At 42.3% G+C, this 23,335-nt stretch overlaps 1 protein-coding gene across 1 annotated transcript in view; it reads right to left on the minus strand.

Annotated features, from left to right (window-relative positions):
* The window catches only part of FLG (filaggrin), a 49,615-nt gene extending 29,301 nt beyond the window's left edge, over positions 1–20,314 (minus strand). Inside the window, 13 exon segments of the mRNA XM_079156001.1 lie at positions 10,057–10,251; positions 10,253–10,480; positions 10,482–10,657; positions 10,660–11,068; positions 11,070–11,237; positions 11,239–11,381; positions 11,384–11,465; positions 11,467–11,543; positions 11,546–11,699; positions 11,701–11,829; positions 11,831–13,096; positions 13,688–13,846; positions 20,261–20,314. Of these exon segments, the coding sequence (XP_079012127.1) occupies positions 10,057–10,251; positions 10,253–10,480; positions 10,482–10,657; positions 10,660–11,068; positions 11,070–11,237; positions 11,239–11,381; positions 11,384–11,465; positions 11,467–11,543; positions 11,546–11,699; positions 11,701–11,829; positions 11,831–13,096; positions 13,688–13,825 (3,165 nt within the window). The 5' untranslated portion in view covers positions 13,826–13,846; positions 20,261–20,314.
* Between the last annotated feature and the right edge of the window lie 3,021 nt (positions 20,315–23,335).

Here is a 23,335-nt window from a genome sequence, read left to right on the forward strand (position 1 = left end):
GTATTTAATGCCAAACTTTCCCTTTATGAACTGTTTGATCCTTCTCCCCCGAATTTTCATAATAATGTATTTCCAAGTGTTTCTCAATCCTCTTCATGACTTCTGTTTGACCCTCCACCCCCACCTCCAAAAAGCTCATATTTTGGAAACGTGAGCTTTTTTTCTTAAAGCTATTCATTTCTTATTATTTAGCGATTATGGTGAGAGACACATAGGTTATAGGATGCTGCTCTTTCAGAATTTTTCTTTTATGGCCTGAATAGTGTACTTTTTGATTGCATAATGTATTACAGAGCATGCATAATCTCATTTTTGTGGGTAAAGAGTTCTGTATGTTTGCAATAACTTGAGATTATATTTTATTTTTTAGATATATGCTACCTCTGCTCACTTTTGACCTATCAGTTCTGAGAGGGTATATTGATTTTTTTCTCCCAAACATATTTTTATTAAACAGCAAAGCAGAACTGTAACACAATTTTAAATATTTGTAAATTAGGTCACAAAAGGGATGCAAAATATTTGCAGTATATTTTATACTCATACAGCCAAAGTCATTCATCAAATCATACACTAGTATATAAGATTATTCCATGATTAAAAGTAGCCCAAATCTAGTAACTTATAAGTTATATGAGTGAATCTTCTCATTTTATAACATCTTAATGTAATATTTCATACTGATTCTCTTACCAGATTCTACCAACTGAATTTTTAAAAATTGCTTAGAAAAGACTAAAATTCTCCAAACCAAGTTGTTGAACTTATAGAAAATTCTGGGAGGACAAGTGAGCTAAAATACTAAGATTAAAATGACCAATTATATATGAAAATTCTCCCATGTATTCATAATTCTGATACTAATATACTCTCTTAAGGAATTATGCAGTGCTGATGATATAGCTCATCTCGGGTGCTTGCCTAGCAAGCATGAGGACCGGAGTTTGAATCCCCAGGGCCTTGGGATTGGGGAGAAGGAAAAAATAAAAGAAAAGAAATTATGCAAAAGTCAATCTACTGGGTACTAAAAATAAACCTTGAGATCAAACTACAAATGGTGTCCTTAACATAAGGTGTACATAAGGCTATTCAAAATTAATCCACTTTCATATCTATTTCTCAAAGAATCTATTCTGCTAGAGAGAACACAAATATGGAATGAAAACATTTGTAGTTGGTTACTATTATTTGCCAAGTTTCTTTTTGCCAGATTTCTGTTTTTCCTCAAGATTTTCTGTACTTAACATGCTTGGCCAGAACTCCTAGTTTTTCAGACACCAAGTGGGTTATTCTTTGCAAAAGGAAGTTTTTAAAAAAATTCCCAGTACGAGGCTATTTTTATAGCCATGTTGGCATCAGTTCTGCTATTTTGCTGCCGCCATTATTCTCCCTCCCCCACACCATTTTACAACCCAGATTGTCAGCCTGTGAACATCCTAATCAGTCATTGGTCCACTCATCAGCCTGCGAACATTCTCGTCAGTCATTGGTCTGTTACAGCCTTCGAAATTTGACTACTTAAGAATAGCTCCCCCTGCCATTTTCCCCCCCCCCCCCTTCTTGCTTTTATGCTCTCTCCTCCTGGCTTTCACTCTCTCTCTTGCATGCATGCTCTCTCTCTCTCTCTTTCTCTCATTTTCTCTCTCCTACCCTGCAAGGGAGACACTCTACCTGTCTGCTTAATAAAATCTCTTGTGTGAGTTCCTGCATCTGGAGTGGTTTCTGGGTGCTTTCAGCCTCAATCTGTTTTCAGTTGATAAAAAGGAAATCAGTAATCTTATCTTATTATTAAATATCACAAATGCAAATTTAAGAAAATATATTTGGAAAACTTTTATTTACTACTGTGAACTTGATAGTTCTTATTGTTTGTTCTGTTTAGTTATATATGACAGCAGAATGCATTTTGATTCATTGTACACAAATGGAGTACAGCCTTTCATTTCTCTGGTTGTACATGATGTGGAGTCACACCATTTATGTAATCATACATGGATACAGGGTAATGATGTTTGTCTTATTCCACCATCTTTCCTTCCCCCTGTCCCCTCTCCTCATTTCCCTCTACACAATCCAAAGTTCCTCCATTCTTCCCTTTCCACCCCTATTATGTAAATTAGATCACAAAAGGGATGCAAAATGTTTTCAGTATATTATATACTCATATATACTCAGCATCCACTTATCAGAGAAAATATTTGTCCTTTGTTTTTTTGGGATTGGTCTATCTCACTTAGCATGATATTCTCCAACTTCATCCATTTACCTGCAAATGCCATAATTTCATTCTTCTTTTTGACTACAATCATTGTGTATATATCCCACAGTGTCTTTATTCATTCATCTATCAGAGGGCATCTAGGTTGGTTCCACAATTTAGCTATTGTGAATTGAGCCGATATAACCATTGATTTTAAGTCCTTTGGGTATAGGCCAAGGAGTGGGTAGCTGGTGGTTTCATTCCAAGTTTTCTAAGGAATCTCCATACAGCTTTCCAGAGCACCTGCACCAATTTGCAGTCCCATCAGCAATGTATGAGTGTACCTTTTTCCCCACATCCTCATCAATACCTGTTGTTGCTTGTGTTCTTGATAATAGCCATTCTGATTGGAGTGAGATGAAATCTTAGGGTGGTTTTGATTTGCATTTCTCTAATTACTAGAGATGTTGAACATTTTTTCATATGTTTGTTGATCAGTTGTATATCTTCTGTGAAGTATCCACCCAGTTCCTTAGCCCATTTACTGATTGGGTTATTTGTATTTTTGGTATAAAGTTTTTAAAGTTCTTTTTAAATTTTGGAGATTTATCAACTGTTTGAAGTGCACGCATGTGGAAAAGATTTTCTCTCATTCTGCAGACTCTCCTTTTACATTTATTGATTGTTTCCTTTGCTGAGAAAAAGCTTTTTAGTTTGAATGTATCCCATTTATTGATTCTTGCTTTCATTTCTTGTACTCTAGGTCTTGTTAAGGAAGTTAGGTCCTAGGCCAACATGATGAAGATTTGGGCCTACTTTTTCTTCTATTTGGTGCAGGATCTCTGGTCTAATTCCTAGGTACTTGATACATTTTGAGTTGAGTTTTGTGCATGGTGAGAGATAGGTGTTGATTTCATTTTACTGCTTATGGATTTCCAATTTGCCCAGCACCATTTGTTGAAGAGGCTATCTTTTCAGATTTTCTTCCTTAACTGTATCTACTCTTGCAGAGAGATCCTCAAGTTTGTGTTAGAGTTTCAACACTTGATTAATAAATCGTGTTTTTTTCCTTCCAGTTCCACCTAATTTTAAAATCAAGTGCATCCATGTCAGTATTCATCATTGCTCTATTTTCAACCATTTGATGACTTTTGTCTTTTATAGACAGCACATTGTTTAATATTTTGTTGTTATCAAATTCAGAAATGTTTTCATTAATTAGATTAGGCCATTTATTTTATTTTATTTTTTTGAAATTCTGTTACTTCTGCCATCCTAGTTCATACTTTCCCTTAGCTGTAGGTTTTATTTTAGGTTTATGTTTTCTGGACAAAATGAATAGTTATCCTTTTAACAGATATAAACTTAGGCTGGATAAACAAACAACAGAAAAGAATAAAAACTCTCAGCTAACTTAATCAGATTAGTATAGCCTTGATATGAAAATTAGATAATGAAAGCCCCAGAAAATAAACCTATAGGTCAGTTTCACTTATGAACACAGAGGTACAAATGTTGTGATAAAATATGAACATATCAACTCTAGGAATGTGCCAAATATATTTCCTAAATAAAATTTACCATAGGATTGCAAGATCAGTTCAATCTTTGAAAATCAATCAAGATACTTAATGTAATTAATAAATAAGTAGAAAAAATCCCTGTAATTATCTTACTAGACTGAAAAAGGCATGTGATAAAATTAAGAACTCATTTATGATAAAAATTCTCAGCAAACTAGGAATAGAAAAGAACACCCTTAATCCGATGGCATTTATAAACTAACAAAAACCTATAGCAAACATTATGCTTCAAATGCTGAAATACTGGGAATATACCATTGAAGTCAAGAATAAGACAAGGATTCCTGCTATTGCTATTAATATATGCATAGTCCTAACCTATAAGAAATGGGGTTTCACTTCTAGGTAGATTTACAAAAGAAATGGAAGCCAGGATTTAAAGAGAGATTTGCACATTTGTGTTCATAGTAGTAGTATTCACCATAGCTTAAAGGGGGAAATAAGCCAAATTTGCATTTTGTTAATGGACAAACAAAATGTGGTATGTACATACAATAAAGTATTATTCAGCCTTAGAAAGGAAGAAAGTTATGAAACATGCTACAACATGGATGTACCTTAAAGACATTATGGTAAGTGAAATAAGCCAGACATAGAAGGGAAAATATTGTTTGATTGCATTTGTATGAGGTGCCCACAGTGGTCAAATTCATAGAGACAGAAAACAGAATGATGGCTTCCAGGGGCTGAGGAATATGGTGAGTTAATGTCTAATGGGTACAGAGTTTCAGTTTGGGAAAATATGATTTCTGGATGGATGGGTGGTGATTGTTACAAAGCAAAGCAATATGAATGATTAATGTCACTGAATAGTATGCCTAAAAATGACATAATCATCAGTAAATTTTACGTTGGGTGTATCTTATCATCATAAAATTAAGAAATGAAGTATAAATATTGAAAAGAATTCATCAGTTTCAGACAAAATGAACCCAAGAAAATTGATTAACATTAAAAAACAAAGTAGGTGCAGCAAAATAACCAAATCCAAGATCAGCATAAACAAATTCATAGCTTCTTATATAAATCATTAATTCAGGATATAATAGAAAAATTCCATTTTTATTAACATCAAAGATGAAGTTTCTCCAAATAAACCTAATGAATAAACACAAAGGAGGACATCAAAGAAAATCTTAATAAGTTGGAAAATGTAGCATGTTACAATGACCAGTTTGGGGGCTGGGAGATATAGTTTATTGCTAGAATGCTTACATAGCATGCCTGGGGCCCTGGGTTCAACCCCAACACTGGAGTGGGAGCAGAGGGGAGAGAAGGATGTCCAGTTTTCTTAGTGATAATGTAAATTAGTATTAGCCAGTTTGGAAACAGCATGGACATTCCTCAAAAAACTGAAAATAGACTTACCATGTGAATGAACTGACAATCACACTTCTGGATATGTACTCAAAAGAATCAAAATTAGTATGTTGAAGAGATATCTGCATTCCCATGTTCATTTCAAGATTATCGCAATAACCAATATACATAAGCAGCCCAAGTGTCCATAAATGGATGGATAAATAAATAAAAAAAATGTGGTATGTATGTACAGTAGAATACCATACAGTCTTCAGAAAGGAAATTCTATGATTTACTACAACATGGATGAAACCAGAAGGCATTATGCTAAGAGAAATAAACTAGGCACAGACAAATACTATATAATCTTATGTGTAGAAGCTGAAGAAGTTGATCTCATAGAAACCGAGTACAAAATGGTTACCAGAGGCTGAGGAAGTGGGGTTTGGGTTGGGAAAGGGAAGATGTTAATTCCATTAGACTGAAGGACTGTGTTTTAGTGATGTATTGCACTGTATATGACTGTAGTTCATAATAGTGTAGTGCATATTTCAAAATCACTAATAAAATAGATCTTTAACATCACAAAATATGGTAAGTTGGTGAGATGATGGGTATGTTAATTAGTTTTATTGAATTTTTCTACAGTTAGATCACCTTGTATTTTATAAATATACATTACTTTCAATTAAAATACATTTTAAAATTGAAAAAAAAAAACAAAACAAACAATCTTAGGGAAACATGAATAGATTCTTCCAATAACAAGAGAGAGGAGAAAAGAAAATAAAAAGTAAATGATTTTTCCCTCAAGAATGTTATTTATTTATTAAGATCATTAATTGGGAACTGTAATATCCATTGAATATTTTTGAACTAAAATTCAAAAGAAGTCATTATTGTTTTTATTTACTATAAATTAAATTTTGTATGTAAGTTATAAATCTTTATACTTTTATACAGGTCAGATAAAAAGTTCCTATACCAATAGTTAAGGTAAAAGTAGTTAGTTGTGAAAATTCAGGGAGCAAAATGAGGTGTGGGTAATCCTAGGAAATTAATCTGAAACAGAAAATTTCATGGAAGTTAAACCTGTTCAAATTATATACTCCTTGAAATTTTTATTTTTTATTTTATTTTATTTTTTTGTGGAAATTGAGAATTCAATGTGAAACAAAATTAAAAACCTTTTTGAAGTTAAAAGATATGTACACAGCTCCAAGCTCAAGGTCTAGGTTGAGGACAAATCATGAGTCCTATTAAAGGAAAAATAGTTCTAAAATGCTAGCAGATGGGCTAGGGATGTGGCTTGGTGGTGGAGCACTTGCCTGGCATGTAAGAGGTCCCAGATTTGAGCCTCAGCACTGCCAAAAACAATCCCCCAAAGAACACCCACTAGCAAACAGGCCACCATGTACCTCTCCTTCATTCCGTGCCTAACTTTCCCAGTATCGATGGTCACTTTTTTGTTTGGCCTTGCCCATCCTGTTATTCTAATAGACAAATGAAAAGTCAGAACCAGTTCTGTTTGGGAAGGTTTTCTTTTGTTCTAGGCTTCGGTGGTTAATATGCTTGACAAATTTCAGAGTCCGGGAAGTGGCCTGCCCCTGCCCGTGGCCTGGCGCCGGGAGCTGTCCACGGAGTGCTCGCGGCGGGTTTCTTGTCCGGCCCTGCGGCCTGTTCTTTGCTGGCCGTGGGCAGAATCAGCCTGTGCGCCAGAGGAGCGGGCGCCTGAGTGCCGGGCGCTGTCCGCTGCCTGTTCGTGGCCGTGGGCTTGGCGGGTTGCGCTGCTGGATCCTGACCGTCCCTGGGAGGCCGCCTGGCGGGTGTTGGGACCCGGAGTGCCCCGAGCTGTCTCGTGCCTGCTCCTGGCGGGATCCCTGTCTTCCCCCTCTACTGCCGGACGCTGAGTGTCCGCGAGCGTGGGCCTCAGCCTGGTCGGACTCGGAGTGCGCAGAGCTGTCTCGTGCCTGCTCGTGGCGGGATCCTTGTGTTCTGCCGGAGCTGGTTCCGGACCTTCCCCGGGAGGAGTCGGTGTGTGTGCCCGTGGAAGTCTGGCGGTCCTGGGAGGCCCCGTGTCTGGTGCTGTCCCGTGCGTGTTCCTGGCGGGAGCCCTGTGTCGCTCTGGTAGTGGACTGGGACCTTCTGGCCGCCGACTCAGACTGTTCTTCCTGAGTGTCTACCAGGTACAGGCGAGAGTACCCTCCGGAGTGCCTGGTCTTCTCCCCGGACCCTCCGCTGGTGGATTCCTGGCGGTGGCCCTGTCTGGTCCCGGTCCGGCCGTGGCCTGAGGTGGACTGACCCTCTGAGTCTTGCGACTGCCCTTCGCTGTCACTGGCCTCGCTGTGTGTGTACGCCCCACGTCCGTGCTCACGGGATGCGGCGGAGGTTTGGGAGTGTCCAGCCCCGGAGTGCCGGGCGCTGTCTGCCCGCTGCTCGTGTCGGCTCCCCTGTGCTCCCCTGGAGCCGGAGGCTGACTGGCCGTGAGCGGTGTCCGACTGCTGCGTGTGCCTGGCCGTCTGTCCTTGACGCGACCCCGAGTGCCTGGCGCTGTCTGCGGCGTGGCCGTGGGTAGATCCTCGCTGGGTCCTTGACGTGGACCCGGACCTTCCCTGGCCCGCTTGGGATTGCCTGGCGGAGTCTTCGGAGTGTCCTTCGCTGTCGCTGCCTGACCGACGCTGGGTTCCCGGTGGTCTGTCAGTCCGGGAAGTGGCCTGCCCCTGCCCGTGGCCTGGCGCCGGGAGCTGTCCACGGAGTGCTCGCGGCGGGTTTCTTGTCCGGCCCTGCGGCCTGTTCTTTGCTGGCCGTGGGCAGAATCAGCCTGTGCGCCAGAGGAGCGGGCGCCTGAGTGCCGGGCGCTGTCCGCTGCCTGTTCGTGGCCGTGGGCTTGGCGGTTGCGCTGCTGGATCCTGACCGTCCCTGGGAGGCCGCCTGGCGGTGTTGGGACCCGGAGTGCCCCGAGCTGTCTCGTGCCTGCTCCTGGCGGGATCCCTGTCCTTCCCCCTCTACTGCCGGACGCTGAGTGTCCGCGAGCGTGGGCCTCAGCCTGGTCGGACTCGGAGTGCGCAGAGCTGTCTCGTGCCTGCTCGTGGCGGGATCCTTGTGTTCTGCCGGAGCTGGTTCCGGACCTTCCCCGGGAGGAGTCGGTGTGTGTGCCCGTGGAAGTCTGGCGGTCCTGGGAGGGCCCCGTGTCTGGTGCTGTCCCGTGCGTGTTCCTGGCGGGAGCCCTGTGTCGCTCTGGTAGTGGACTGGGACCTTCTGGCCGCCGACTCAGACTGTTCTTCCTGAGTGTCTACCAGGTAAGGCGAGAGTACCCTCCGGAGTGCCTGGTCTTCTCCCCGGACCCTCCGCTGGTGGATTCCTGGCGGTGGCCCTGTCTGGTCCCGGTCCGGCCGTGGCCTGAGGTGGACTGACCCTCTGAGTCTTGCGACTTGCCCTTCGCTGTCACTGGCCTCGCTGTGTGTGTACGCCCCACGTCCGTGCTCACGGGATGCGGCGGAGGTTTGGGGGAGTGTCCAGCCCCGGAGTGCCGGGCGCTGTCCTGCCCGCTGCTCGTGTCGGCTCCCCTGTGCTCCCCTGGAGCCGGAGGCTGACTGGCCGTGAGCGGTGTCCGACTGCTGCGTGTGCCTGGCCGTCTGTCCTTGACGCGACCCCGAGTGCCTGGCGCTGTCTGCGGCGTGGCCGTGGGTAGATCCTCGCTGGGTCCTTGACGTGGACCCGGACCTTCCCTGGCCCGCTTGGGATTGCCTGGCGGAGTCTTCGGAGTGTCCTTCGCTGTCGCTGGCCTGACCGGACGCTGGGTTCCCGGTGTCTGTCAGTCCGGGAAGTGGCCTGCCCCTGCCCCGTGGCCTGGCGCCGGGAGCTGTCCACGGAGTGCTCGCGGCGGGTTTCTTGTCCGGCCCTGCGGCCTGTTTCTTTGCTGGCCTGTGGGGCAGAATCAGCCTGTGCGCCAGAGGAGCGGGCGCCTGAGTGCCGGGCGCTGTCCGCTGCCTGTTCGTGGCCGTGGGCTTGGCGGGTTTGCGCTGCTGTGATCCTGACCGTCCCTGGGAGGCCGCCTGGCGGTGTTGGGACCCGGAGTGCCCCGAGCTGTCTCGTGCCTGCTCCTGGCGGGATCCCTGTCTTCCCCCTCTACTGCCGGACGCTGAGTGTCCGCGAGCGTGGGCCTCAGCCTGGTCGGACTCGGAGGTGCGCAGAGCTGTCTCGTGCCTGCTCGTGGCGGGATCCTTGTGTTCTGCCGGAGCTGGTTCCGGACCTTCCCCGGGAGGAGGTCGGTGTGTGTGCCCGTGGAAGTCTGGCGGTCCTGGGAGGCCCCGTGTCTGGTGCTGTCCCGTGCGTGTTCCTGGCGGGAGCCCTTGTGTCGCTCTGGTAGTGGACTGGGACCTTCTGGCCGCCGACTCAGACTGTTCTTCCTGAGTGTCTACCAGGTACAGGCGAGAGTACCCTCCGGAGTGCCTGGTCTTCTCCCCGGACCCTCCGCTGGTGGATTCCTGGCGGTGGCCCTGTCTGGTCCCGGTCCGGCCGTGGCCTGAGGTGGACTGACCCTCTGAGTCTTGCGACTGCCCTTCGCTGTCACTGGCCTCGCTGTGTGTGTACGCCCCACGTCCGTGCTCACGGGATGCGGCGGAGGTTTGGGAGTGTCCAGCCCCGGAGTGCCGGGCGCTGTCTGCCCGCTGCTCGTGTCGGCTCCCCTGTGCTCCCCTGGAGCCGGAGGCTGACTGGCCGTGAGCGGTGTCCGACTGCTGCGTGTGCCTGGCCGTCTGTCCTTGACGCGACCCCGAGTGCCTGGCGCTGTCTGCGGCGTGGCCGTGGGTAGATCCTCGCTGGGTCCTTGACGTGGACCCGGACCTTCCCTGGCCCGCTTGGGATTGCCTGGCGGAGTCTTCGGAGTGTCCTTCGCTGTCGCTGGCCTGACCGACGCTGGGTTCCCGGTGTCTGTCAGTCCCGGGAAGTGGCCTGCCCCTGCCCCGTGGCCTGGCGCCGGGAGCTGTCCACGGAGTGCTCGCGGCGGGTTTCTTGTCCGGCCCTGCGGCCTGTTCTTTGCTGGCCGTGGGCAGAATCAGCCTGTGCGCCAGAGGAGCGGGCGCCTGAGTGCCGGGCGCTGTCCGCTGCCTGTTCGTGGCCGTGGGCTTGGCGGGTTGCGCTGCTGGATCCTGACCGTCCCTGGGAGGGCCGCCTGGCGGTGTTGGGACCCGGAGTGCCCCGAGCTGTCTCGTGCCTGCTCCTGGCGGGATCCCTGTCTTCCCCCTCTACTGCCGGACGCTGAGTGTCCGCGAGCGTGGGCCTCAGCCTGGTCGGACTCGGAGTGCGCAGAGCTGTCTCGTGCCTGCTCGTGGCGGGATCCTTGTGTTCTGCCGGAGCTGGTTCCGGACCTTCCCCGGGAGGAGTCGGTGTGGTGTGCCCGTGGAAGTCTGGCGGTCCTGGGAGGCCCCGTGTCTGGTGCTGTCCCGTGCGTGTTCCTGGCGGGAGCCCTGTGTCGCTCTGGTAGTGGACTGGGACCTTCTGGCCGCCGACTCAGACTGTTCTTCCTGAGTGTCTACCAGGTACAGGCGAGAGTACCCTCCGGAGTGCCTGGTCTTCTCCCGGACCCTCCGCTGGTGGATTCCTGGCGGTGGCCCTGTCTGGTCCCGGTCCGGCCGTGGCCTGAGGTGGACTGACCCTCTGAGTCTTGCGACTGCCCTTCGCTGTCACTGGCCTCGCTGTGTGTGTACGCCCCACGTCCGTGCTCACGGGATGCGGCGGAGGTTTGGGAGTGTCCAGCCCCGGAGTGCCGGGCGCTGTCTGCCCGCTGCTCGTGTCGGCTCCCCTGTGCTCCCCTGGAGCCGGAGGCTGACTGGCCGTGAGCGGTGTCCGACTGCTGCGTGTGCCTGGCCGTCTGTCCTTGACGCGACCCCGAGTGCCTGGCGCTGTCTGCGGCGTGGCCGTGGGTAGATCCTCGCTGGGTCCTTGACGTGGACCCGGACCTTCCCTGGCCCGCTTGGGATTGGCCTGGCGGAGTCTTCGGAGTGTCCTTCGCTGTCGCTGGCCTGACCGACGCTGGGTTCCCGGTGTCTGTCAGTCCGGGAAGTGGCCTGCCCCTGCCCCGTGGCCTGGCGCCGGGAGCTGTCCACGGAGTGCTCGCGGCGGGTTTCTTGTCCGGCCCTGCGGCCTGTTCTTTGCTGGCCCGTGGGCAGAATCAGCCTGTGCGCCAGAGGAGCGGGCGCCTGAGTGCCGGGCGCTGTCCGCTGCCTGTTCGTGGCCGTGGGCTTGGCGGGTTGCGCTGCTGGATCCTGACCGTCCCTGGGAGGCCGCCTGGCGGTGTTGGACCCGGAGTGCCCCGAGCTGTCTCGTGCCTGCTCCTGGCGGGATCCCTGTCTTCCCCCTCTACTGCCGGACGCTGAGTGGTCCGCGAGCGTGGGCCTCAGCCTGGTCGGACTCGGAGTGCGCAGAGCTGTCTCGTGCCTGCTCGTGGCGGGATCCTGTGTTCTGCCGGAGCTGGTTCCGGACCTTCCCCGGGAGGAGTCGGTGTGTGTGCCCGTGGAAGTCTGGCGGTCCTGGGAGGCCCCGTGTCTGGTGCTGTCCCGTGCGTGTTCCTGGCGGGAGCCCTGTGTCGCTCTGGTAGTGGACTGGGACCTTCTGGGCCGCCGACTCAGACTGTTCTTCCTGAGTGTCTACCAGGTACAGGCGAGAGTACCCTCCGGAGTGCCTGGTCTTCTCCCCGGACCCTCCGCTGGTGGATTCCTGGCGGTGGCCCTGTCTGGTCCCGGTCCCGGCCGTGGCCTGAGGTGGACTGACCCTCTGAGTCTTGCGACTGCCCTTCGCTGTCACTGGCCTCGCTGTGTGTGTACGCCCCACGTCCGTGCTCACGGGATGCGGCGGAGGTTTGGGAGTGTCCAGCCCCGGAGTGCCGGGCGCTGTCTGCCCGCTGCTCGTGTCGGCTCCCCTGTGCTCCCCTGGAGCCGGAGGCTGACTGGCCGTGAGCGGTGTCCGACTGCTGCGTGTGCCTGGCCGTCTGTCCTTGACGCGACCCCGAGTGCCTGGCGCTGTCTGCGGCGTGGCCGTGGGTAGATCCTCGCTGGGTCCTTGACGTGGACCCGGACCTTCCCTGGCCCGCTTGGGATTGCCTGGCGGAGTCTTCGGAGTGTCCTTCGCTGTCGCTGGCCTGACCGACGCTGGGTTCCCGGTGTCTGTCAGTCCGGGAAGTGGCCTGCCCCTGCCCCGTGGCCTGGTGCCGGGAGCTGTCCACGGAGTGCTCGCGGCGGGTTTCTTGTCCGGCCCTGCGGCCTGTTCTTTGCTGGCCGTGGGCAGAATGAGCCTGTCCATGAGAGGTGTGGGCACCTGAGTCCCTGGTGTTTTCTGCTTCCTGTTCGTTGCTTTTGCCATATCTGTTTTGTGTGGTTGAATCTCCTTTTGAAGTATCCGATTCATATTGTATACCCTGTTTCCTCTCTTTGTGAGTATATCCATTGCATCTGTTGGTCTGTTTCACCTGTGTACGTGCAATATTTTGTTCATTATTTGGATGTGATCCAATGTGTCCGTTTGACTCTTGTGTATATTTCTCTCTTTCACTGTCCTGTGGAGCTACGTTTTTCTTTATCTCTCTAATATCTGAGGAGGTTGGCCTCCTTTTGTTCTTTCCCCTTGAACCATGATGTTTTTGCTCATATTTTGTGTCTCTATGTGTGCTTGAATCACTTTTTCCATGCCCTCCAGAACCACTCCTATGTTTGTTTTTCCCTCTTCCTTTTGGACTCTTTGATCTTGACTTTCTTTCTGTTCTTCTTGAATTCCTAGTTGTTAGTTTTCTTCCTCCTTCTTCTTCTTCTCCGTCCTCTGCTTCATTTTTATCATGATGCCTATGCCTTTTGTTCTTTGGCCCTGATGTTTGGTAATTTTGTCTCTTTGTGGAATCATAATATGCTTGAGCCAACTTGAATACCATCAGCAGAAATTCTGTGAAGTCAATTTTTTCATTGTGGTCTATATCCAGGATTTCCATGAAGACTTCTGCTGTGTCTGGGTCATCCGGATTCTGTACAAGGCGGGGGAATAATAGAGTGAGAGTATGTTATATTTATTCACAATGTCTTCTCAGTAAGTCCGGGTTCATTTTGGTTATTTAATCTCTTTGTATCAGAGAATGGAACTAGGTCTATGAGGTTTTTACTGTGATGTTTTTACCTCATGCTGACTCAGGTGATTTCTGTAGATAATATGTTTTAAGTAAGTGTTAAAGACTTAGTATGAAATAAGTTAATGTGTTAATGGGGTAATTGCCTGCTTTTCGTATTTCAAGCATCACAATTTCAAATAATCCTTATTTTATGTTTTTTTTAATATACCCTATTAATAAGCTTAATTTGTGAAGAACATTACAAAGAGCAAACTAAGTGGCATTCATTTCTTTGGAAATAAATATGTATGTTTCTTTCCCATTCCGTGTCTGTGTATGTACGTGCAGTGCATTTAAAGGTAAATTAAAAGAATCTACTTCTTTTGAAATAAGGCTAACTCAGTTTCACTCTAAAATAAAATAATTCAGAAAACATTCAGAACAGTCCTTTGTTAGATTTTTGATGAAGAATACAAATGCTCTGCTATGGTCCTATCACCTAGCTCTTACTTTCAGGATTGGCCGAAACTCTTTTTCCAGCAGTTCCTTCAGCTCATTTTTGCTCAGGGTGTCAGTCTCCTTATCTTTTTCTGAATATTGGTGGAATAGATCAATGATGGCAATGATGTTCTCCATGATGGTAGACATCTTTAGGCAGTATATGTGAAACTAGAAAGAAGAAATAAAAGTTTACTTCTCTTATACTTCATTTTTAAAGTAGTTTTAATTATTATATTGATTTTCCACTTTTTAAGCTATAGCTCCTAAGTAGTCCATCTTTAAAATGAAAGCTGATCATGAAAAACTCTCTACTATCTACATAGTGATAATCAGCAACGAATTTGACAGATTTACTAAAACTGCTAATTTCTGGGACTTGAACCCATTCACAGCAGTAGTTTTGTAGTTTCACAGACCTTAGTATGCTCTAAGTAAGATCATCCCTCTTGCCGATATGGCTGTTGCTCATAGCAGGATTCAGAAAAAACTCACTAACTAGAACCAGGAAAATTTACTAGAAGAATTTGCTGAAAATCACTTCTCAGAAGCTGACTTTAGCTTGATGTGGTTGTGGCCACCTGTAATCCCAGCAACTTGGGAGGCTGAGGCAGGAGGATTGTGGGTTTTAAAGCCAACTGCAGCAATTTAGTGAGGCCCTTAGCAAATTAGCAACACCCTATCTCAAAAATAAAAAGGACTGGGGATGTGGCTCAGTGGTTGAATGCCCCTGTGGTCAAATCCCTGGTACCTACCCCCAACCAAAAAGCTGATTTTTGTAAATGATAAAAGTTGCTGAAAAAGCCAATTTGCCAACTGTCAAGACACAAAATGAACTTTCAATTTGCCTTTTAAAAATTGGCCTTTTTTTGTGAAGTTTAGACTATTTTTAATTGAATAGTTTGTCTTTAGTAGCTTTTTAATATTATAACAATTTGGTTTGATTGGTTTTCATTTTGCTGTTTAAGAAATAGCGTGTTCGGGAGGCAAGAATTAAGCAAGGATGGATTGTATAGAGAAAAATGAGGGGTGGAGAGGGGGGTGGGGGGGGAAGGAAAAAATAATAGAATGAGACAAAAATCATTACCCTGTGTACATGTTTGATTATGCAAATGGTGTGACTCTACTTCGTGTACTACCAGAGAAATGATAGTTGTACCCCATTTGTGTACATTGAATCAAAATAAATAAAGAAAGAAAAGAAAAAAAAAAAAGAAATAGCATGTTCAGTTTTATCTCATTGGTGGTCAAAAATTTAATGAGTGTCTCAATAAATCTAAGTAGGAATTCATTTATGAAAGTTAAAATAACTACATTAGGACTAAAAAACAGGTGAATCTAAAATACTATAGAAGCAATGTGAAAGACATGACTGTAGTAGTCAGAATTAAAGTAATTGTGGGCCTTGGATGGTAAGACAAAATAGATATTGATTAATTTTTGCTGTGTTAAATCAATGTATATTTGATGTTTGGATGTTCACTAAAAGAATAGAATTTATATCTTCTAAACATTACAGAGGAAAAGGGAAAATTAAAACTCCATTAATTCAATAGAAATCAGGAAAGAAAAAAGAAAACATAAAGAGGCATGGTAAATAGAAAGTGTAAAATAAATTAGAATTACATATAATTTTATTATTTTAATATATGTAAAATGGACAAGATCTTGGCTATATAAAAGAAGAGTGAATTTTTAAAAATACAGTTAAATGTGTCTTACAAAAAAATCCCTTATAAATTTAATATTTTTTCAGCCATTCTTATTTATGGTGATTTTTAAGACCCTGAACTTAGCTTTAATTGCATCATGTCCAAAAATCTTAGTATCACAGATCCCATTCTCTGCTCTCCTCTCATACTCTGACTTCAATAATTTATTGCCCAACTTACTACTTGTGTACTCAGTTCCCTTTTATCTTGAGTATACATTAAGGTTGATCTCTTTTATTGTGCCTTGTACTAGACCTTACTCTCTCATTTCTATCACACACTACCTTTGCAGTTCTCTACTTCTCTCCAGTTTTTCTATTTCAGTAGGACCATTCTTTTTATCATATATTTTTGCTGAAAAACTTCATATCTAACACTTGCCCCTGACTCCCAATCCTACATCCCTCTTAAGGTACAATTCTTCTTCTCTGTTTCCTTTTATATCAAACCTTTTCAAAAGATAGCCTATGTATTCAGTCCTCACTTCCTGAATTCTGCTTTCTTGTACTCAAATTCATTTTAGCTCTCAAAAATCTACAAAACTCTCATTATGATGAAGTCCCCCATCTTTTCAATCCAGTTATTAATTTTCATTTCGAACTTAATGAAAATGAGAAAAATATAAAATAGCAAAACTCGTGGGGTTCATTAATTGCATGCCTAGTGGAAATTTGGAGCTTAAATATATGTATTTAAGAAGAAAAGAGGCTGGAAAATCAATAAACCAAGCATTTATCTCAAGAAGTTTAAAAAAAAAATTGAGCCCAAAGAGTATAATGAAGGAAATAAAGATTAAAATAATAATAAATGAAAATATAATAACTTACTAGTAATAAAGAGGCAAGTGAAATTAATGAAATAGAAAATAAATTTAGAGAATCAAGAAAGCTGAGATTCAACTTCTGAAAAATCTAATAAAATAGAAAACCTAAATAGTCCTGGTTATTAAATAAGATGACTCTTAAACACATTTCCAATGTGCGATAGATATAATCTGACCTTCCACAGATTGTTCCAGAGAAATGAAAAGAGGAAACATTAATTTCTAAATCCATTAATAATCTCAGTACCATATTAAAAGAATGAAGTTTTTAAGATTTTTTTTCCCAAAAATATAGGTGCAATAATGTGAAAGAAAATAATAGTAAGCATGGTCTAGTGTTTTATAAGAATTTATATCACTCCTAAATAAGTTTTATTTCAAAAAATTTGTTTGATTTACTATTGTAAAACCAATTAACTACATAGGTAGAATAATGGGGAAATTATATAAGCCTCTCAAAAATGCAAAAATACATAAACCTGATAAAATTCAACAATTTTGATTTATAAATGAAATACATCAATTATGTTTGAAAGTGTTATAGCAAAACTCATGTTTAATGGTAAAATGTTGAAACTTTCACCTTCAAGTTTGAGAATGATATACCTGCTTTCATCTTGTTCGCACTGTGCTGAAGGTCCTAACCAGAAAAATAAAGAAAAGGAATTGAAAAGAGAGTAATTAGAAAAGAAGTAATAAAACTGTCCTTAATCACAGAATGATATTTTTGTAGGTAGAAAATCCAAAAGAATGTACAGCTAAACTATTGGAATAAGTAAACTTTCTAGTGTTACTGACTGTAAGATAAATATATAAAGATCTATTATACTTCAACATAATATCTAAACAGTGAAATAAGAATGGATGCTATTTATAAAAGCATAAACATTTAGGAAATTTCTAAATGATCTGTACTCAGATGATGAATATAGAGATAAAGAAGATTTAAATAAATGGAAGAATAGGCCTTATTCATGGATTGAAAAATCTCAGTATTGTTAAATGTCAGATCTCCTCAAATTTATTTACAGATGCAATAAAATTACATTCAGAATTCATGAAGTTTTTAAAAGTAAAGATTGATTAGGTAATCTCTGAAATTTATATAAAAAATGCAGAGAACTAAGATTAGACACAATCGTCTCAGAAAAGATGAAGTATATACCAGATAGCAAGGTGTATTATAAAGGAAGACAATATGGCATTGGCCCATGGCTAAACAGATGGAGCAATGAAAGTTAATAGTTCAAAGTCAGACCCTATATCACTCTGGGCATTTGTTTTATGGCACAGATGGTGGTGCAGGTCAGTAGGGGAAGTGTAGTGTTCTGAATATATTGTTCTGGGTTAAGAGGATTTCCATGTGGAATAAAAATTGTGGATCTTACATAAAAGAGATAAAAGAGTACCTTCAAGACCTTAGGGTAGGGAAATACTTCTTAAATAGAACTTAAAGTACTAATCATAAAGAAAATGATTGGAAAATTGGATTGCATTAAAAGTAGGATTGTCTGTTCATTTAAAAGATACTTTTAAAGGAGAGAAGGACAAGCTGTAGAGTGAAAGATATAAACAACATATTTAATCAGTAAAGTGCTATCTTGAATATAAAAATAACTTCTATAAATGAATAAAAAATACAGATAGCCAACAGAAAATTGGGTTTCTGTCACAGGAACTTTACAGAAAAGACTCTCTAGATAACCAATAAATATATAAAAGTTTTCAACCTTGTGATTACTAGGGAGACACAAATTGAAATTATAATGTGGAAACTACAGTATATCCACCAAATGACTGAAAAGATAAAAAGGAAAAAAGAAACTTGGCATCAGCAAATATTAGGATGTGGAGAACTTAGGTCTTTTATATATAGCTAAAGAGAGTATAAACTGGAAGAATCACTGAAAAGTTACTTGGCAGTATCTAAGAATCAGCAGTTACCCCTAAAATATTCCCCACAAATCATATGCACATGTAACCAAAAATTTTACACAAAATGCTTATAGCTCTATTATTTATAATACCTCCTCAGAAACAATTCAAATAATTATCATTAGAAAAGTGAATAAATAAAGTTGTAGTGTTTTGTAATGTAATAGAGGTGAGAGATAAGGGTAGTCTGGACTAGGATGACAGTGGTAAAGAAGACAAATGGAAGTGGACTTGACATATTGTGTAGGCAGAGCTGACTGGACATGGTGATGAATTAGTGTGGTGTAAAGACAGAATATCAAAGATAAGGTTTTTGGATTCCACAAACAGGTATTTCTTGTGATTTTTATTTTCATTCTTTCTCACCTAAACTAATAGTCTATCTACTTAATCCCACTTTTACATTCCTGTAATCCTGTTTTCTACATAGCAATTTAGTGATCTTTTAGAAACATTAGATTATTTTTCTCCCCCTGATTAATATTCATGTATTTAAAATAATGTACAAACTCTATTATACCCCCACCTTTTATTTTGGTACTGGGGTTTGAACCAAGGATGCTTAACCACTGAGCTGCATGCCTTGCCCTTGTTATTTTTTTTGAGACAGGGTCTTGCTAAGTGGTTGAGGCTGGCTTTGAACTTGGGATCCTCCTGCCTTCACCTCTGGAGTCACTGAGATTACAGGCATGTACCACCACACCTAGCTATTATGCCCCCTTTTACATGGCCTACACCTGTTTAGCTCTCTGATATAACCATATACCACTATTCTCCTTTTAAAATTGGCTGTAGGCACTGCCTCCTTTTCTAACTTGAAATAAGTTAGTGCTTTAGAATCCAGTTCTTTACCTTGACTAGTTTCTTTTGTCATTAAGATCTCAACTCAGTGCAGCATCATCTCATCCCAGTTAGAAAAAACAATAACAAAAAATGCTGGCAAGGATATAGAGAAAGGGGAACTGTTATACAGTGTGGCTAGGAATGTTGGTATAGCCATTATGTAAAACAGTATGGAGGTTCACCAAAAAAACAAAAATAGAACTACCATATAATCTGGCAGTCCCAATACTGAGTATATATCCAAAAGTAATGAAATCAGTATGTCAAAGAGATATCTGCATGCCCATATTATTGCAGCACTATTTACAATAGATAATACATGGAACTAAAGTAGGTGTCCATTGATGGATAATGGATAAGGAAAATATGGCATATATACACAATAGAGTGTTAGTCCTAAAAAATAATTAAGTCCTGTCATTTATGGCAACATGGATTGAGCCTCAAGGGCATTATAGTATGAGAAATAAGCCAGGCACAGGAAGAAAAAGACCACATATTCTCACTTATATGTGGAAGCTAAACACAGTTAGATAGGAGGAATAAGTTCTAGTATTTTATAGCACAGTAGGGTAACTATAGTTAACAATAATTTGCTTTATATTTCAAAATGGCTAGAGGAATGGGTTTTGAATGTTCCCAACACAAAGAAATGATAAATGTTTGAGGCAATAGGTATGCTAATTACTTTGATTTAATCATGACTTATTGTATATATGTATCTAAAAATCATAGTGTACCCCAAATATGTACAATTATGTGCCAATTTCAAAAGAATTTACTCAATTGGCAAACAAAAAATTCTTAGAAAGGTCCTCCTTGGCCATACAATTTGAAATCCTCTCTTCCTCCTATTACTCTATCACTCTTGTATTTTCTTCATTGTTCTTGTCATTATTTTAAATTATTTATTTATTGTTTACTGAATGTCTCCCCCTACTAAATGTAAGCTTCTCAGAGTTTATATAGTTTACTTCTGCAAAAACGAGTGCTAAGAGCAGCACTTGGCAAATACAAGATAGATGTGTATTTGTTATATGAATGTATAAGTGGAAATCTAACAATACAAAGAGAGAGTATTGAATGTCCTCCTGGAAAATAGATTTTTGCCCTTATTTTCTTTCTATATAGAAATAAACTGTTAGTGACAGTCACACTAAAAATAAGGGTAAAACCCTAAACACCAGTACTTCTTTCCTTAGAGTACACATTCATCTAGATTTCTATTTTGCTTAAAACTCAGTAAGCAAAGTTAAATGCATTCCCTCTTACCTGTTCACAAGAAGAGCAAATAGAATGCAGCTGAAGGAGCTTGCTGGGTACTGAAGTCTGGTTAATGGCCTTTTTATAGCAAGTCCATCCAGGGAGGAGCCACCCTCTGTGGGATGGTCTGATTCATTCTTAACCAAACCCAGATCCACCCATATCTCCACCTCTAATTCTCCAGTGACATATGTTTACTTCCCAACATCCTCACGTACTCATCTGTACTTGTTTTAGCAAGTTTCAAATTTGGGTTTACATAAACCCCATATATTGGAGATTTTATGGAAGGGTCTATTTGTTTGTTGAAGATTCTTTGTGTACAAGACACATACCTATGTTTTTTGTAACCCCTACTTTGTCCTTGATAAATATCTGTTAATAAATATACTTCCTGATCCTTATCTCTAGAAGGGTGGACTACACATTTTTAAAAAACTGAAATTCAATTTATGGTAGAAAAATATCACCAGTGCCTTAATTCCATCTCTGGATAATGAGAGAACTTGCCGTGAGATGAATGTTGATATTCTAGAAATTATGATGAGTGGAGAAGATAGGCCAATTTACTTTTGATTTTTTCAAAAGAGCAAGAATGTGAGTTCTTGAATTAGAAGTAGTCATCTGCAAGAGCCTAGTTTATTAGGCAAGAAATATTAGTCTAATTTAACCTTGCTTCATTACATTTGGGGATCAGAGACATGTTCTTCCTTAAACAGTTGATTTTCTGATGCTCCAGAATAACAGAAAATCCTGTCTCTCTCTTGATATCCACACTGTTATGTCAAACAGATTTCTTCTCCATTTGGATGGCCTCAGTCATTACCTCAGTCCACACTGGTCAGAACTGAATTCATTTTTGTGTTCCCTACCAGAAGTCCACATAGTTGTTAATGGCATCCCCACCTACTAAGCATCTCAAACTGGACAAAGTCCTTTTTCATTTCTTCCTTCCCTTTACTCCTCCTGCTCATATAATTCCTGCCCAGACTTAAAATATTCTTTATGCAGCCTACTCTATTTTCAGTGCTACAGTTTTAGTTCTGGACCTCACCAGCTTTAGACTGAGTATTTGTAAAAAGTATCATAACTAGCCTTTTTCGGTAATAGTCTGCCAAATTCATCTTCCAATCTTAGAATGTCATTCCCTGTACTGGCTTCTTTTCTGTAGAATTCTAAACTCTTTTACTTGATACACAGCCCCTTCACAATAGACATGATTTCATTTCTCTTACTACATGACTATTATGGAAAAGTCACTCTAGAATGATCAGTATCCTGTGGGTAATCTTGTAGTGGCCTACTGTTCAAGATCTCTCTACATGCTGTCCTCCCTTCCCAGAGAGTTCCTGTCTACACGTGATCTCCTCACTGACGTGAGAGCCCCTCAGTCTCTACATACTTTCTTTTCTACTTGGAGAGTCCCTTAACTTCTCTCCACCTTTAGGACCCTCCTGAATTATCACCTTGTTCATAAAGTCTTAACTTACATCTCCATAAAGGTTGCTGTTCCCTCATGTTCTGAATGTACTTTTCCTACAACACTTATGATATTTCAATAATTAATTTATGTGTCTGACATCCCGAACTCCCCACATTTTATGTTTTTTCTTACCCTGGCATTGACTGAATCTGAATCATCTTTAGTATCCTTGGGGCTTATAATAGAACAAGAGACATGAGCAAATAAGAAAGGGGGGTGCTGCTAATCTTGTTTAGATTCAAAGAAAAATATGCCTGAGGTTTTAATGCCCTCATTCCTAGTCTTATTAGACTATCAAGTCCGCCCTTTTGGAATATCAGTTAACATTCACAGTACACAGGTTTTCATTTTCTCTTTTCTTCTTGGATTTAATTGTCTTTGTGTGCCAGTGTAGTTATTGTCTTTTACCATACTAGAATAATAATAATAATCTATATTGTGTATTCATTATGTGCCAAGAATGTGGTAAGATTTTGCATGTATTACTTCTAATCTTCACAACAACCCTTGTGAGGTCATTATTATTATCTCTCTTTAAAGATGAGAGAACTGATAGTGATAAGGTGAGCAACTAGGATTCAATCCCAGGTCATTCAGACTCCTCACATTATTTCCACTATATCAGGTTGCTCTGGGTGTGAGCTTTTCTCCTTTCTTTTGTTAGCTTTATTTATATTTGATATTTTTTAAACAGTGGTTTCTCTCAAAGTGCCCCAAGTCTGGGTGAACTTAACTGTGGAAATCATTGCAGGGGACTAGACTATAGAATGTAAGAGAACTGAGGATGATAGAGTCCAAGAGTGGCAAGGATGGGAAATCTGGAATCCGACATTTTAATGGCCAGAAGGCCCAAATCTTTCAGATTCATATCAATTTGGGAAGTAGTCTTTCATGGTCTGCTCCAGGACTGCTCTCTTGATCATGTTATAATCGTTATATTTCATCAATAACTTGAATGAAAGTGTGGACATATGGCAAATATTTTTATGACTAAGGATGCAAGAAGATTTTAGTATGTAGCAACAATGATTCATATTTAATAAAAAGAATATTTCTAACACAAAAATAAAATGCTAACTTTGGTTCTAAGTTAAACTTCACAAAGACAAGCTAAAAGACATGGATAAAAGAAGTGATATTGTGGCAGTGACTGCAATGTCATAGCCAAAAGGGTAATGAATGCTATTGTAGACTATATTAAAAGAAGTGCATTAGTGAGCACCAAACAAGTGGTGGTATTCTTAGTTCAGCATTTATCAGATTGTTTCTATACCTCTGTTCTAATCTGATGATCCCTTTTCATTAAGAATATAGGTAACTTGGTATATGTTTTGAATAATGCAGTTAGGCTGATTGATTGGCTAGTGGTAGGAAGAACCAAGTGAAATGGCAGATGGATGGAGATGGATGGATGAAACTGTCTTTAGTTATGTGAGTGGCTGTGATATAAAAAGGATTATACTTAGACCATATAATCCCAAAGCAGGTAAAATTCAGACAGATGGGTAGAAACCATGTGAAATCATATTTGGGGTTTGTTAAATGAGTAACTTTTTAAATAGAATTGTTTTCAGACATGAAAATAATTATCTTTGGAGATA

This window comes from Sciurus vulgaris (genome assembly GCF_902686455.1).
Source record: "Sciurus vulgaris genome assembly, chromosome: 1".
Classification (NCBI taxonomy): Eukaryota; Metazoa; Chordata; class Mammalia; order Rodentia; family Sciuridae; genus Sciurus; species Sciurus vulgaris.